The sequence below is a fragment of the Diadema setosum genome, chromosome 1 (assembly GCF_964275005.1).
Source record: "Diadema setosum chromosome 1, eeDiaSeto1, whole genome shotgun sequence".
Classification (NCBI taxonomy): Eukaryota; Metazoa; Echinodermata; class Echinoidea; order Diadematoida; family Diadematidae; genus Diadema; species Diadema setosum.
In genome coordinates, this window is record NC_092685.1 from 34,245,771 (window position 1) to 34,261,792 (window position 16,022).

The 16,022-nt window shown below is 39.9% G+C and overlaps 1 protein-coding gene across 1 annotated transcript in view; it reads right to left on the bottom strand.

Annotated features, from left to right (window-relative positions):
* LOC140235690 (seipin-like) overlaps positions 1 to 16,022 on the bottom strand; it is a 160,257-nt gene that overhangs the window by 109,726 nt on the left and 34,509 nt on the right. Inside the window, exons 3-5 of the mRNA XM_072315711.1 lie at positions 15,593 to 15,668; positions 6,953 to 7,020; positions 2,554 to 2,688 (exon numbers count right to left, since the gene is read on the bottom strand). Of these exons, the coding sequence (XP_072171812.1) occupies positions 2,554 to 2,688; positions 6,953 to 7,020; positions 15,593 to 15,668 (279 nt within the window). The remainder of the gene's footprint in view (positions 1 to 2,553; positions 2,689 to 6,952; positions 7,021 to 15,592; positions 15,669 to 16,022) is intronic.

Sequence of the window (16,022 nt, forward strand, 5' to 3'; positions counted from 1 at the left end):
ATTGCCGAAACCAGTCGGCAGGGAGATAAACAAATCATGACCACGCACGCACGGAGAAATGAGTACGTGTAGTAGGGACTTCTAAGTTCCGGTTCTGCTGCTGCTCCCTGAAACCTTCAACAAATCCAAGCTTCTCAGTAGCACATTGCATTGAATGCTCTTCTCATTATCACTGTCAGAAAAGCGACGCGGAGACGCTGATGTTGACATCCATTGATCATGTAAACAAGATTTGGAGGAAATACTTGAAATGCTGCACAGATTTTGGTCGGAAAATGCAAGACTCGGAATCAATACGAAAAGCACATTGCACAAGCTGTATGCTGTACACGTGATCCGGGGGATCCCCGATCGAGAAGTAAAAGCCACCTCGAAATTGACATGTACGATAGGTCACGATGCTTTAAATGGGCGGATATCTTTTCTATACGTATTTATCAATTTTTCATTTGTAATTTTTAAATTATTTTTGTTTGTCGAAAAATAGATTTAAAATATTGATAATTGTGATATTTATAATTCAATTTATAACAGTTATGGGAACGAGTAGAAGTTAGTCTTAATCTTACGCACGGTTTATGTACGTTCTAATTTCATTCTCCTCTTATGATCTCTAAGATATATTATTTGAGCAATTTTTAATAAAAAGAAAAATAATGTTGCAAACATACAATGTACTTCTAATTCAGCGGCTGTAGCGCTAATAATACTGCAGCGCACTAGCAGACTATGCTTCCGTGGCCGTGGCAAACAATCATGTACTATGAGTATTCATGTTTTTGTTGTTTGTTTGCTTTATGTATTGTATTGTTTTTAAGCAGACAGTACCAGAAACCAGCCTCGTCCTGTGTTTTTTGTTTTGACTAAATCAATAATTAAGTCATGGTGATGAGCTATAACTATAATTGACTATTAAGTCTCTTCGTAAAACGGAAACTTACAGTTGATTTAAAGTTATAGCGGACTTCAAGTTGGATAAAGTTAGCACTGATATCACAATCAACGCTAACTTTATCTTGATAAAACGGGGCCCAGGTTCCCGTGGGAGCAACTGATATACGGGAACCTAGTATACCAGGTTCCCAAAATGAAGACAAGAGTGCCTGCTTTAGTGGCCTAAATTCATGTTTCTTTGTGTTAAAATGCCAAGAAAAGTGGGTTTGATAAAAAGATCAGAGTTTATTCTATCAGCATTTGTTCTCCTTCTGTTTGAAAAATTCTTACTTCACAGTATTATGTACTTTTTTCCTGATTTAATTTTCCGTTTGTTCTGCTGTAAACTTGTACGAACATGTACATAGCGACCAAGGTTGAGATCAGTTAGATATCTGGGTTCGCTGACCCCAGTCACCTCATTCAGGTACCTGGTTTTGTGTAGAACAAAAGATTCTGTGAGTTCATCAGCGCACGCTCTATTCATACCTTGCACCCGATCGATATTTCCATTGTTCACTGGCACATGTAGTTTACCGTGGAATGGGGGATACAATTTACCGCTTGACTGCCTTCACACAGGTGGATTACCAACCTGTCTGCCTCTCTGTCAACGGGCAAAGAGAATCTTGTTTGGGGGCATTAAAGGCAATCAGAGAATTGCGGAAGGAACTGGTTAACAGATAAGCAGGCACGTCGGACCAGAGCGCACGCTCTTAATATTAAATCCGTCATATCTTAAAGGTAGGGGATACCTTTTACAGACCTCCCACAATGCAGCAAAACATTAAATATGAACCTCAGGGGACTTGTTTAGGCCACTGCTGAGAAATTTGGAAGTCAACAGTTATCTACAATTTGAATAATGCACAAAACTCAACTACTCAGTAGTTCTGTTTGTCAGCCACACTTAAGCCTTTTTGTTGCAGTCTTCTATATCTTTTATCTATAAACACAAATCTAAAAGTATAAGAGCTGATGTAATAACATATAGAGTGTGTGGTAAGAATGTATATAGAAATGTTTGTAAGTTTTGATGAACTTTCTTCACAAAATATACATAATGGACACACATGCAGTGCATGGGTCTGCAAAGGTAGCCTAGTAATGTACTGGAATTTACGGTGAGCCCCGAAAAAAATTCAATTCAAAATCTAACGGTCAATAAAAATGTACTAAATGTTACCTTCCACTTTCAATACTTTATGGGAGTTTCTAAAATGATACTCTCTTCAACATACCACTGTATTTATACAACTCTTCATTTAAGGCATGCAAATGGGATTCCCTGCCTTTAATGTCTTGCCTTCTCCACTCTCTCAAAGTCTACAAAAAACATTGTCTCATGTCAATTCTAATGATTTGCTCCATTACTGTCTACATGAAATGTATTTCGGATATTCACTGGGATCCACAGAATGAATCTATGGACAAATGTAGTGGTGCTACACTGCCACAACTAGAACTTTGGGGATTGCATTAATTCTGCAATCAGCAAGTGTGATCTAACTTATCATGCTACTTTGGGAAAGTGCCAGGTAGCACCATCTATGATTGCAGAGAATTGATTTTGTCTTATTTCATTTGAAACTACCTTGTGTGTATTGTAAATCCACTTACAACATTGTCAACATAGTCAGTCATCAGGTCAACATTGAGGACTTGCTTCTCCTCAGCATAGCCAGCAATGAAGAAAGGTGCCAAGCAGAAAATGTCAATGACCTTCAATATTGGAGAGCGATATCTCAGCATTGCCTACAGAAGAAAGAAGAAAGATTACCTCAGTCTCTGAAACAATGTATAAATTATTCAAAACAAGTTAAAACACAATTATTGTATGCATTATCACCATTTAAATTACAAATAAATGTGTTCCGCGTGTCATGTATATTGTATGAAATAACAAGGAAAAGTCTGTAAATCATAACGACACATAGGAACTGCTGAATCGTTTTTTTTTTTTAACACAAAAAAGGAATATGTATTAAAAAAAAGAAATAAAAATCAGAGCCCCGTTGCCAGAAACTTCATGTTTAAACGCAACTCGAACAAGAGACCTGGGGGTCTCACGCTCACCCGAGTATCACAAGTTGACATTCCATGCATTCTTGCAGACTCGAACCTGAGAACATTGGCAACTTGGGGGGGGGGGGGGGCAGCATTGAGAGCTGGGGGCATGGTGTCCATTTGCATATTCCATCACACTGGTAAAAATACCTGCCAATTACACTGTACTTCACTTCTGATTCTAGAGAAGGATATCATTGAATATTCCTTAATTTAGGAGGTTTGAGCCCCCTGGGGCCCCCAAGGAAAACATGGTGCCAGTTCAAACACATTGAGATCCTATACCCCTAGGAATGCTACTTGCCAAGTTTGGTAAAAATCCATTATGTTGTTTTCAGCAAGAAAATGAAAATGTACACTTTAGGTCTGCATTTGGATCCCCCCATCCAAGGGGGGCAGACCTAGATCTGTAGATGAAAAAACTTGGAACTACAGTCATCAATGTACAAACTCATGGTGACTTTGCTTTATCACTTCTGGTTGTAGAGAAGAAAAAATGTAAATATTCCTTAATGGGGGGGGGGGGGGAGGGATTGGGCCCCAGGGGCCCCTAAGGAGAGCATCAATGGTGACCTGTTGAATAAATTGAGATCTTAACCCTTGGCATGCTACTTGCCAAGTTTGGTGATTATTCATGAGGTTTTCAAGAAGATGAAAATGTACAATCTGGGCCCCTTTAGGACTCCTCCCACCCCACTCCCCTGGGTCCCAAGGGGGGCACCCCTGATTCCGTCATGAACAAAAGTGAAACAACAGTTATCTATTGATGACTCATGATATTAACTTAGCTCAATCACTTCTGGTTCTAAAAGAAAATCTTTAAAGATTCCTTACTGGGGGTGGGTTGGGCCCCCCTGGAGGCCCACAGGTAGGGCATGGTGCCCATTTGATGGAATTGAGATTCTATCCCCCTAGGGATGCTACCTGCCAAGTTTGGTAAAAAAAAAATCACGGGGCTTTTAAGAAGGAGATGAAAATGTATAATCTAGGCCCCTTTAGGACCCATCCACACCCCCCTCCCCTGGGTTTCAAGGGGGGCACCCCTGATTCCGTCATGAACAAACTTGAAAATATAGTCATCAATGTACTAGCTCATAGTATTAACTTAGCATAATCACTTCTGGTTCTAGAGAAGAAATTTTTTTTTAAGATTCCTTAATTTTGGGGGGTTTGGGCCCCCCTGGGGGCACCCCAAGAGGAGCATGGTACCCATTTGATAGAATTGAGATTCTATCCCCCTAGGGATGCTACCTGCCAAATTTGGTGAAAATTCATCAAGTGGCTTTCAAGAAGGAGATGAAAATGTACAACCTAGGCCCCTTTAGGACCCATCCACATTCCCCTCCCCTGGGTCTCAAGGGGGGCACCCCTGATTCCGTCATGAACAAACTTGAAACTACAGTCATCGATGTACTAGCTCATAGTATTAACTTAGCATAATCACTTCTGGTTCTAGAGAAGAAATTTTTTTTAAGATTCCTTTACTTTTGGGGGGTTTGTGCCCCCCTGGGGGCACCCAAAGAGGAGCATGGTGCCCATTTGAACAAATTGAGATCCTATCCACCTAGGGATGCTACCTGCCAAGTTTGGTGAAAATCGGTAATGGGGTTCACAAGAAGAAGAAAATGTAAAAAGGTTACGCACGACACACGACGGACAGTGGACAATGCACGACTGACATCTCATCTGCGACAGCACATCTGCTTCTGTCTTTTCTTTAGGGGAGTGGCTTTCTTACTCAAGCCTGGTTTACCAGGTTTTTGGGGGGTTTCCCGTCCCCTTCTTTCTTTGGCTGAGCCAGCGAACACTTAGATTCATGAGGCGCGGCGACTGTTGTAACCATGAGAGACTTAGCTGTATGCTGTGAGGCGCTTGAACTAGTGCCTCCCACGACAGACTTAGCTGTGTGATGTGGGGTAGGTGGAATTTCCATCCCGCAACCGCAATGTGGAAAACCTTGAAAAACACTAGATAATAGTCCTCTTCAGAAACAAAATTCAGCTCTAACTGAGCCACGATATCTAATTATCCAGAATTTGATAAAGTGGTGCGATGATGCCCAATACAAAAGAAGAATTAGACTGGATTTTTGACTGCATGGAGGGACCTTATTCCCTCGTGTAACATGCAAAGAAGCACTATGACTGCACGTGCGTTGAGCAGGCTCTCACTGTGAGTGTAAACTCACGAAATAAAATGCAAATTTAATCCAAATCGTTATTGAGAAATGTTGATATCGACATGTTTCATGTTGCCTGGGACTGAAGTTAACTGTCTCTTTTTGGTAACTCATTATTTGCGTAAAATTAGATTACAAATTTCAGCTTCAGATTGTGTAGGCAGTAGACACTGCTAAACCTCACGGAGACAGAGTTGTTTTGAGTGACGACATGCAATATCTCATACACACATAAAAATAAGATAGCTAACTACAGTTTCAGATTGTGTAGGCAGCAGCATACGCCGAAACACGACAACATGGAAGTTGACGTTGATATCAATACTTGCCCACAATCAATAAGGTTTAAATTCATACTGTGATTGAATATAAGCAATTAAGAATTTCCTGTGATTTTGATGCATTTTGTTAAGGTGAATTTGTGACACTTGGATACGAAAGTAGGGTTACATTAGCGCTGCACATTTAATGGGGTACGGTATATTTATATCATAACCTATGGAGATCTACTGTTTGTTCAATAACATGATAAAATATTTCCCTTTCCCTTAAACATAAAAACTGCCCCCTTTCGATTACCTGGCCAACCCCTGGAGCTACTATGAATTTTCTTTAAAGTGCACTCTCCAATGGATTTCTGTTTTTTTTAACATTTTTTATTTTTTATTTTTTTAAATTAGGGAGTTCTGCGGTCCTCGTATCAAGGGTTCCATGGGGGCACCCGGGGATCCACCATGAACTAACCTGAAATTAAAGTCATCTATGTACTTACTCATAGTAGTAATTTAGCTCTATCACTTCTCGTTCTAGAGAAGCACATTTGTAAAGATTCCTAAATTGAAGGGGGGGGGGGGGGAGGTTGGGACTATCTGGGGCCCTCCAGGGGGAGCATGGTGCCCATTTAAGCAAATTGTGATCCTATCCCCCTTGGGATGCTACTTGCCAAGTTTGGTACAAATCCATCATGTTGTTTTGAAGGAGAAGATGAACATGCACAATTAAGGCCCCAATTTTGACCCCTCCCCCTCCCGAACCTGGGCTCAAAAGGGGGGGGGGGGGGGGGGGGGCGGAGGGACTCCTGGATACATGTTGAGCAAACTTGAAACTACAGTCATCAATTTACTAAATGATAGTAATCAATTTAGCTCTATCACTTCTGGTTGAAGAGGATAAAACTTTTAAAGTATTCCTTAATTTGGGAGGTTTGGGCCCCCCTTGGGGACCCATTAGGTGGGGCATGGTATCCAATTTGAACATTTTGAAACCCTGTTCCCAAAGGAATGCTACCCAGCAATTTGGGGAAAATCCATCATAGGGTTTTAAAGAATAAGAAAATGTACAATTTAGGCCCCAATTTGGACACCTCCCACCCCCTCCCCTGGGCACCTAGGTGGGCATCCCTGGATTCGCCATGAACAAATTTGAAACAAGTCATCAGTGAGCTAACTCATAGTATATACTCAGCTTTATCTGTTCTAGACCTATACAGAGGAAGATTTTTAAAGATTTCTTAATTTTCAGGGGTTTGTAGTCCCCGGGGGCCCTCAGGTGGGGCATGGTGCCCAGTTGAACAACTTGAGATCCTAACCCCAGGGATGCTATCTGCAAAGTTTGGTGAAAATCCATTATGGGGTTTTCAAAAAATAGATGAAAATGTTTAAAGTTCATGCAAAACGGACACCGGATAAAGAGCGATCGCAATAACTCACTTGATAGGCTCAAGTGAGCTAAAAAAGACGACCCTGCTGTATAACAGGAAGATGAATGTCTTACCGGTCTGGATGAAAAGACTACAGGCTCATCAGCTTTTGAAAACATCTGGATCTTCACCATAAACATTCCTATCACAAATAGAAAGGAAGAACATGAAAAGCATGTGTTAAAAGAGTGAAGACCTGTCCTACTGATGGAAGAGGAAAGAAGTGGTATCTTAAATTTAAAGAGTGAAAAAATGTGCATAGCAAGTACCTCTAGTTCTCTAATACCCCTTTCAGGTAATCGCGGTTCAATTATCCGCATCCAAATAATGCGGATGAAGTAGTCAAAATCGCGTTCATATATCCCATGAAGTGCGCACTCCTTTTACGAGCACCCGTTCATGTAATGGTGCGAAGGACGGAGTTATTTGTCATGGTTACGGCGCACGCCTCTATAATGACGTAATGTTTGCGGTGAATATCCTCACGTGTATGCACACCTCTCGCGCGCTCAAGCTCAGCAATCAGCGGTTGTGCGGGAAATCGAGTGACCTTTGACCGAACTGTGGAATGTTAGTGCGGATAAGTCGTAAAACGCATTCATGTATTCTCGATCTACTCCTCATGCTGCAATTATGCGCATAATAGCAGCATCAAAATAATGCGCACTTTTCTACTCCTCTCCCGTTCATGTAATCGAAATTTTACGACTTAGTGCTCCTATTATCCGCATCCACGATTACCTGAAAGGGGTATAAATACACAGGACAAGAAGCTTGTAGGTTCAGAGATGAAATTGCACATTTCCACTTTGAATTCAATTAAAGATAGAAATGGGGTACCTCACTTTTATGTAGTCCAACAGAATAGTTTGAGATGATTCCTTATTTTGGCCTAAGAGGGCATTAATTGAGATCAAACTTATAAAATCTCTACGCTTACATGGAGCATGGAGGGGAAGTGACAGCATGAGGGCATTGATTATTTGGGTGCACGTCATGAGACCGACACACACGATTCATACAGTCCACTACAGCCCACAAGTCATAAAGCCCATGAGTTAAACACTATGTGAACAAGGCCAATGAGTTCAACATCAAGTAAAATAGGCCCACATGTCACACAGTCCATGGGTTCTACACTGGGCAAATAAAACCAATGAAATCGACACCAGGCAAAAAAACAAAAACAAAAACAAAACAAAACAAAATCCTCCCCCAAAAAACAAAACAAAACTAGAAATATCACTTAAGGTGATTAATACCCCCGCCCCGTGACGACAGTCTTACCCAAGGAATGATCTTTCCTTGATCTTCTGCCATTTAAATGCCATTACCATGGCAACGCAGCTTTCGACACGTCCGAAAAATATGTCTTGCACATCTTCCCACCAAGACTATTGTGCGTGCCACATTTCATAAGCTTTTGTCAAAAACTGAGGAAGTAGTTCAATCCACAAGATCTTTCCTTGATCTTCCGCCATTAATATGCCGTTACCATGGCAACGCAGCTTCCGACACGTCCGAAAAATATGTCTTCCACATCTTCCCACCAAGATCAAGGTGTGTGCCACATTTCATAAGCTTTGGTCAAAAAACTGAGGAAGTAGTTAAATCCGCAAGATCTTTCCTTGATCTTCTGCCATTAATATGCCGTTACCATGGCAACGTACTTTCGGGTACTGTCAAAAAATGCGTCTTGCACATCTGCAACCAAAGGCACACATCTGTACAAAGTTTCATGGAAATTGGGCAAAAACTGAGGAAGTAGTTTGCAACACAAAATTTTCCATCATTTTGGCTCATAATATGTGAGCTGTTACCATGGCAACATACTTTTTGTCACTGTCAAGAAATGTGTCATGCTGACCTATATCCTAAGACAAACATTCAATATGAATTCCATGAGAATTGGAAGAACACTGATGAAGCAGTTTTGCCATGAAGCATTTTGCCCTATATTTTACCAATAACATGCCATTACCATGGCAACGCACTTTTTGCCACTGCGGAAATATGTGTCTTGCACATTAACATATTCAGATGAACATCTGTACCTAATTTCATAAAAATTGATCAAAAACTGTGGGAGGAGTTCGCGACGCAAGATTTGTACCCATTTTTGCCCATAATATGCCGTTACCATGGCAACGTACTTTTGGGTACTGTCAAAAAATACGTCTTGCACATCTACAACCCAAGGCACACATCTGTGCCAAGTTTTATGGGAATCGGTTGAAAACTGAGGAAGTAGTTCGCGACGCAAGATTTGCAACGGACCGACCGCCCGACCGTCCGCTGATTCCTATATACCCCCTTCAAACTTCGTTTGGCGGGGGTATAACAAGAGACACGGGGGTCTCGCACTCACCTGAGTATCCCAAGTTCACCTTCCATGCATTCTTGCAGACTCTTACCTGAGAACATTGGAAACTTGTGGTGGAGGGTAGCTTTGAGAACTGGCATGCTACCTGTCAAGTTTGGTGAATATCCATCAAGGGGTTTTCAATGATTATGAACATGCACAATTTACATCACCATTTGGACCCATCCCACCCCACTTCCTTGGGTCCCAAGGGGGGGGGGGGGGGGGAGGAGGAGGACACCCCTGATTCTGAAATGAACAAACTTGAAACAACAGTCATCAATATACTCACTCATGGTATTAACTTAGCTCAATCATTTCTGGTTCTGGAGAAAATCTTTAAAGGGAAGGTAAACCCCAAGAACAATGTGGATTGAGTGAAAGCAGCAACATCAGTAGAACACATCAGTGAAAGTTTGAAGAAAATCGGACAATCGATGCAAAAGTTATGAATTTTTAAAGTTTTGGTGTTGGAACCGCTGGATGAGGAGACTACTAGAGGTTATGACATATGAGTGGACTACAATATCAAGAAAATATAAAGAAAATACTACAAAAATCAATTTTTCATGAAAATTACAAATTCCATCAACTTGATATTGACATATGTTAAGGGTAGCAATTATTCCCCCTGTTTTCTGAAAGCGGTTGGTCCACTGCTCTTTCATAATTCTAGAAAAGTGAATTTTTGTGGAATATCCTTTATATTTTCTTTGTATTGTTGTCCACTCATACGTCATATCCTCTAGTAGTCTCCTCATCCAGCAGTTCCAACACCAAAACTTTAAAAATTCATAACTTTTGCATCGATTGTCCGATTTTTCTCAAACTTTCACTGATGTGTTCTAATAATGTTGCTGCTTTCACTTAATCCACATTGCTCTTTGGGTTTACGTTCCCTTTAACGATTCCTTAGTGGGGGGGGGGGGGCATGGTGCCCATTTGATGGAATTGAGATTCTATTCCCCTAGGGATGCTACCTGCCAAGTTTGGTGAAAATTCATCATGGGGGTATCAAGAAAAAGATAGATATGTACAATTTGAGCCCCATTAGGATCCTTCCAAACCCCCCTCCCCTGGTCCAAGGGGGGCACCCCTGATTCCACCATGAACAAACTTGAAACTACAGTCATCAATGTACTAACTCATAGTTAACTTAGCTCAATCACTTCTGGTTCCAGAGAAAATCTTTGAAGATTCCCTGCCCCCCCCCCCCCCCCCCCCCCCCCTCAGGAGGGGCATGGTGTGCATTTGATGGAATTGAGATTCTATCCCCCTAGGGATGCTACCTTCCAAGTATGGTAAAAATTCATCATGGGGTAATCAAGAAACAGATGAAAATTCACAATTTAGGTCCCAATTTAGGCCCCCTGGGGCCCCCCAGGTGGGGCATGGTGCCCATTTGATGGGAATGAGATTCTTTCCCCCAAGGGACACTACCTGCCAAGTTTGGTGAAAATTCATTATGGCATTTTCAAGAAAAAGATGAAAATGTACAATTTGGTCCCCATTAGGATCCCTCCAAACCCCCCTCCCCTGGGCCCCAAGGGGGGCATCCCTGATTCCACTATGAACAAACTTGAAACTACAGTCATCAATGTACTTACTCATAGTATCAACTTAGCTCTATCACTTCTGGTTCTAGAGAAGAAGATTTTTTAAGACTCCTGAATTTTGGGGAGTGTGGGCCCCTCTGCGGCCCCCCCCCCCCCCCAGGTGGGATACGGTGCCCACTTCAACAAATTGAGACCTTATCCCCCTAGGGATGGTACCTGCCAAGTTTGGTGAAAATCTGTCATGGAGTTCTCAAGAAGAAGATGAATATGTAAAAAGTTTACGCACGACACACGACAGACGCCGGACGAAGAGTATAGCAATAGCTCACTTAAGCCTTCGGGTCAGGTGAGCTAAAAAAAAGCCCACGAGTTCACCCCTATGTAAAAGAGGCTCACAAGACTCATAGTAGGGGAAGAAGGCTGATGACCAATTAAGAGAGGGTAATTTTACAGGGTGTCCTGATAATGGTGTAAGTGATAGGAAAGGGGAGTTGCTTTACTGTAACGGGCACGAGAGTGTTACTGCGTCAGTTGCCCTCCTTCACCCCCCAGAATTTTCAAGAGATTTATTTGTGTTTGTGTGTGTGTGCACACGCAAAAATTAACAAAATTCACTAAAAGTGTGCACCAGGTCTTTCCACCTCAATTCCAAGATCCAGGGCCTCATGCTCACCTGAATATGGCAAGTTCACCTTTTACGCATTCTTGCAGACTGCTGAGAACATAGCAAACTTGGGAGGTGGGGAGCAGATTTAAGAGCTTCCATGGGGTGGGGGTGGCATGGTGTCCATTTCCATTTTCCATCACATCGGTACAAATACCTGACATGTACACTGTATTCAGAAAATCTGACAATGCAGTTAAAGAATAATGTGTCTGGCACCCTTCCGGCGGAGGCATAGCATATCACTCAGTGTGATTAATACCCCAACCTAACACTGAGGGATCAGCTCAACCAGCAATCACTTTGTATGCTTTTTATTGAAGAAAAAATAGTTACCAGGGCAATGTATATTTTGCTCACTGATAGCCACATGTGCCATATCTCAAGTCAAGTGCTCAAAACCTGAGGGAGCAAAATAAGTAAATCAACAATTTCTATGATTTTCATTAAAAAATGCTGTTACCATGGCAACACAATGTTTGACATTTAACAAAAAATGAAGTTTGCACAACTATAAATCATAGCCGTCACATGTGCCAAATCTCAAGTCAAATGTTCAAAAGCTGAGGGAGTTACTGTAGTTGAATTCACATTATTGCATGATTTTCATTCAAAATATGCTGTTACCATAATTGCAACATTTTTCAACAATGACAAAAGATAAATTTTACACATCTAGGTAATATAGAGGTCACATGTGCCAAATTTGAAGCCAAATGCTAAAAAAAACTGAGTTAGCTGAACCAAAATTTTTGTATGATTTTCATTCAAAATATGCTGTGACCATAGCAATGCATTGTTCAACAATGACGAAAAAAATAAGCTTGCACATCTATGTACTATAGCGGTCACATGTGCCAAATTTCAAGCCAAAATGTTCAAAGACTGGGGGAGTTAACTAAATTCACAGTATATTTGTATGATTTTCAATCAAAATATGCTGTTACCATGACAACACATTGTTCAACAATGACAAAAGATTAAGTTTGCACATCTTTGTACTATAGCGGTAACCTGTGCCAAATTTCAAGCTAAATGCTCAAAAACTGCAGGAGTAAGCTGAATCCACAATATTTTGCATGCTTTTTAGTAAATGTTACCATAGTAATGCATTATTCAACAATGACGAAAGATTAAGTTTACACATCTATGAACTATAGCGGTCACATGTGGGAAATTTCAAGCTAAATGCTCAAAGACTGAGGGAGTTAACTGAATCCACAATACTTTTGAATTCTTTTTAGTGAAAATATGCTGTTACCATAGCAATGCATTGTTCAACAATGATGAAATATTAAGTTTGCACATCTTTGTACTATAGTGGTCACATATGCCACATTTCAAGCCAAATAATAATAATAATAATAATAATAATAATAATAATAGTGGCTACTTGTATAGCGCACAGGTCCACTTTTCAGTGCTCATGGCGCTTCAAAAATGAAAAAATATCATATATTTACATGCATATACATATTCAAACATTTCAACAAAGAAAAAAAATGGTAAACAAAGCAAATATATACCAAATAAAAAATACAACATATATCAATTAAAAATACAATATTAATCCAATATCAATGACATACAGCAATTACAGTCCTCAGTATGAAAGGAACAGATAAGTTTTAAGTTTGGATTTGAATGACTCTGTAGATGACAGTTCCCTTAACTGAAGAGGTAACTGATTCCACAATTTTGGTCCCATAACGGAAAAAGCAAATGCTCAAAGACTGAGGGAGTTAACTGAATCCACAGTATTTTTGTATGATTTTCATTCAAAATATGCTGTTACCATGGCAATGCATTCTTCAACAATGACAAAAGATTAAGTTTGCACATCTACAAAGTGTATGTACCAAAGTGGTCACATGTGCCAAATGTCCAGCTAAATGCTAAAAGGTCAATTCCACTGTGACTTATGGGACAAAGTGACAATTTTCGGCAATTTCAAACCAGTATTTTGAGAAAATAGTTGCATCAAATGCATTTTTCTCAGTTCATGGTTAGATCCATCATATCACAGTTTATGAAAACACCATACTTAGTTTGAAAAGTATCATTGCATTACGTACAGCAATGAAAAATTGCTGTCGTGACTTATGGGACATCTGAGGACCACCGTTTTTCACATGGGAAAGTAAGTTCTGAAATATTCTTATACACAGAGTCTCTGGAAAGATATTTTCTTTCCTGAATGTAGCAAAGGGTTGGTGCTTACCCTGAGCCAAGTGGTATGAATATCTACTCATTGGTACAGTAGCAGGATAGGGAAAACCAGTGTGACTGATGGGACACAAAAACGTGACTTATGGGACGCTATCAACTACCACATTTTGAGATTGATTGAATGATATTTACTGATGCCGGAACAAGTTCTAGAACATCATAAAACCAATCTATGACCAAAGAACATTCAGAAAAGAAGCCATCTGAGAATTACACAAGCTGTATTATGGTCATAATAGTGTATCAGAAATGATACATAAATTCCGCAAAAAATTGGCAATTTTCATGAAAAATGAAGGTTTTTTGGACATAACTCCACTCCACGTTCACCGATGTTCACAAATGAGGTATCAAAATATCCGTTGTGAAAGGCTGCTTTGAGTAAACAATACCAGATCATCTAATTAAGCTTCATTAATCATCTATACTCAATAGTTTGATTTTCATAAAATGCAACCTTTCCGTGGACTTGACCAAAAGACTGAGGGAGTACACTGAATCCACATTATTTTTGTAGGATTTTCATTCAAAATATGCTATTACCATGGCAATACATTTGTCAACAATGATGAAAGATTAAGTTTGTACATCTACGTACCATAGAGGTCACATGTGCCATATTTCAAGCCACATGCTCAAAGACTGAGGGAGTTAGCTGAATCCATATTTTGTATGCTTTTTAGTAAAAAAATGCTGTTACCATGGAAACACATCGTTCAACATTGACAAAAGATGTGTTCTGCACATCTTCATCCTGTAGTGGTCACATGTGCCAAAATTCAAGTCAAATACTAAAAAACTCAGGGAGTTAGGTCAATCCACATATTTTTCTATGATTGGTACAAAAAACTGCTGTTGCCATGGCAACAGATTTAATCTCACACACACAAAAAAAAAGGCATCCTGCACAACTACACATTACATTGATTATATATCCAGGTATATCCCAAATTTCACCTGGATTGTTCTAAAACTGAGAGAGAAGTTTGATTCACAGCATTTGGTAAGATTTTAAAAAAAAAAAATTGCTGTTGCCATGGCAATGCATTATGCAATAATAAAGAAAAAGGTGTCTTGCACATCTTCCTTTGATAGCGGTCACACATGCCAAATTTGAGGATAATTGCTCAAAAAAAGAGAGAGTAGTTCAATCCACAATTTTTAATGAAAATATGATGTTGCCACGGCAACACATTATGCGATACTAACGAAAAAGGTGTCTTGGACATCTACCTTTGATAGCAGTCACACAAGCCAAATTTGGGGTCAATTGCTAAAAAAAATGAGAGAGGAGTTCGATCCACATGTTTTTGCAATGGACCGACTGACCGCCCACCTGACCGACCAACTGGCCACCCGACCTCAGAGTGATTCCTAGATACCCCCATACACGCTATGTCTGGGTGGGGGTATAAAAAAAATCACATCTGAGGGGGGTGTTTCACAAAGCTGTTTGTAAAGTTACGAACAACATAAGAACAACTGGTGATCAGTTCTTGTGCTGAATCATGGAAATTTTGGTAGAAGTACAGCACACCAGAAAGGATAAGATCATGTATTTCTCATCAAATTATTCTGGTGTTGAAATGACTTAGCAATAAAGATCTAACTGAGAGGAGGAGGTGGTTAAAAGTTGTATAACTATTGACAAGACTTTGTTTTTATTTACATTTTGTGAACAAACCAATGAGGGGAGAGACTGTGATATCTATTGTTTCATGACAAAATGTGACTCATCGAAATCCATATCTTTTCTTGGGTTTTGAGGATCATAGTACTGGCATGTTCACATATCTGTTTCCCTGTACTTTAGTAAATCACTATTCAAGCAAACTTGACATGGAGCGTTATTTCCCTTTTGATAGGTAAACAAGAACCTGATACGCAAAGATTTGAGACTCACCACTTTGCTCATTGACCGGTGATTGTGGCATTTCCATTTCCAGACTGATATGGTATTTCTGTCCAGGCATGAACAACTGAAGGTAAAGATAAACTGGAAGTCAGTTATGTGGATTGGTATGCTAAACAACTTGGAACATGTACATAACTAACTAAACATTAATTGAAGAAATTTCCTTGAAAGTTAAGAACATTGTGTAGCATGTCAAGATTAATGTTGTAAACTTAGGAAATGGACTTGACCCTTTAACTGAAGTCTATTTGAAGAAGGGCTTTTAATACAGTGAGAACTCAGGGGAGATTTATAAAGATCAGAAAAGATCTAATAGTGCTCTGATTTCATTATGTGGCTGTTTGCCCTCTGTAAAATTTCCAGATGAAAATAATTTGTATTTAATATTTACATACAGAGATGCCAACCTTTGGAAGCA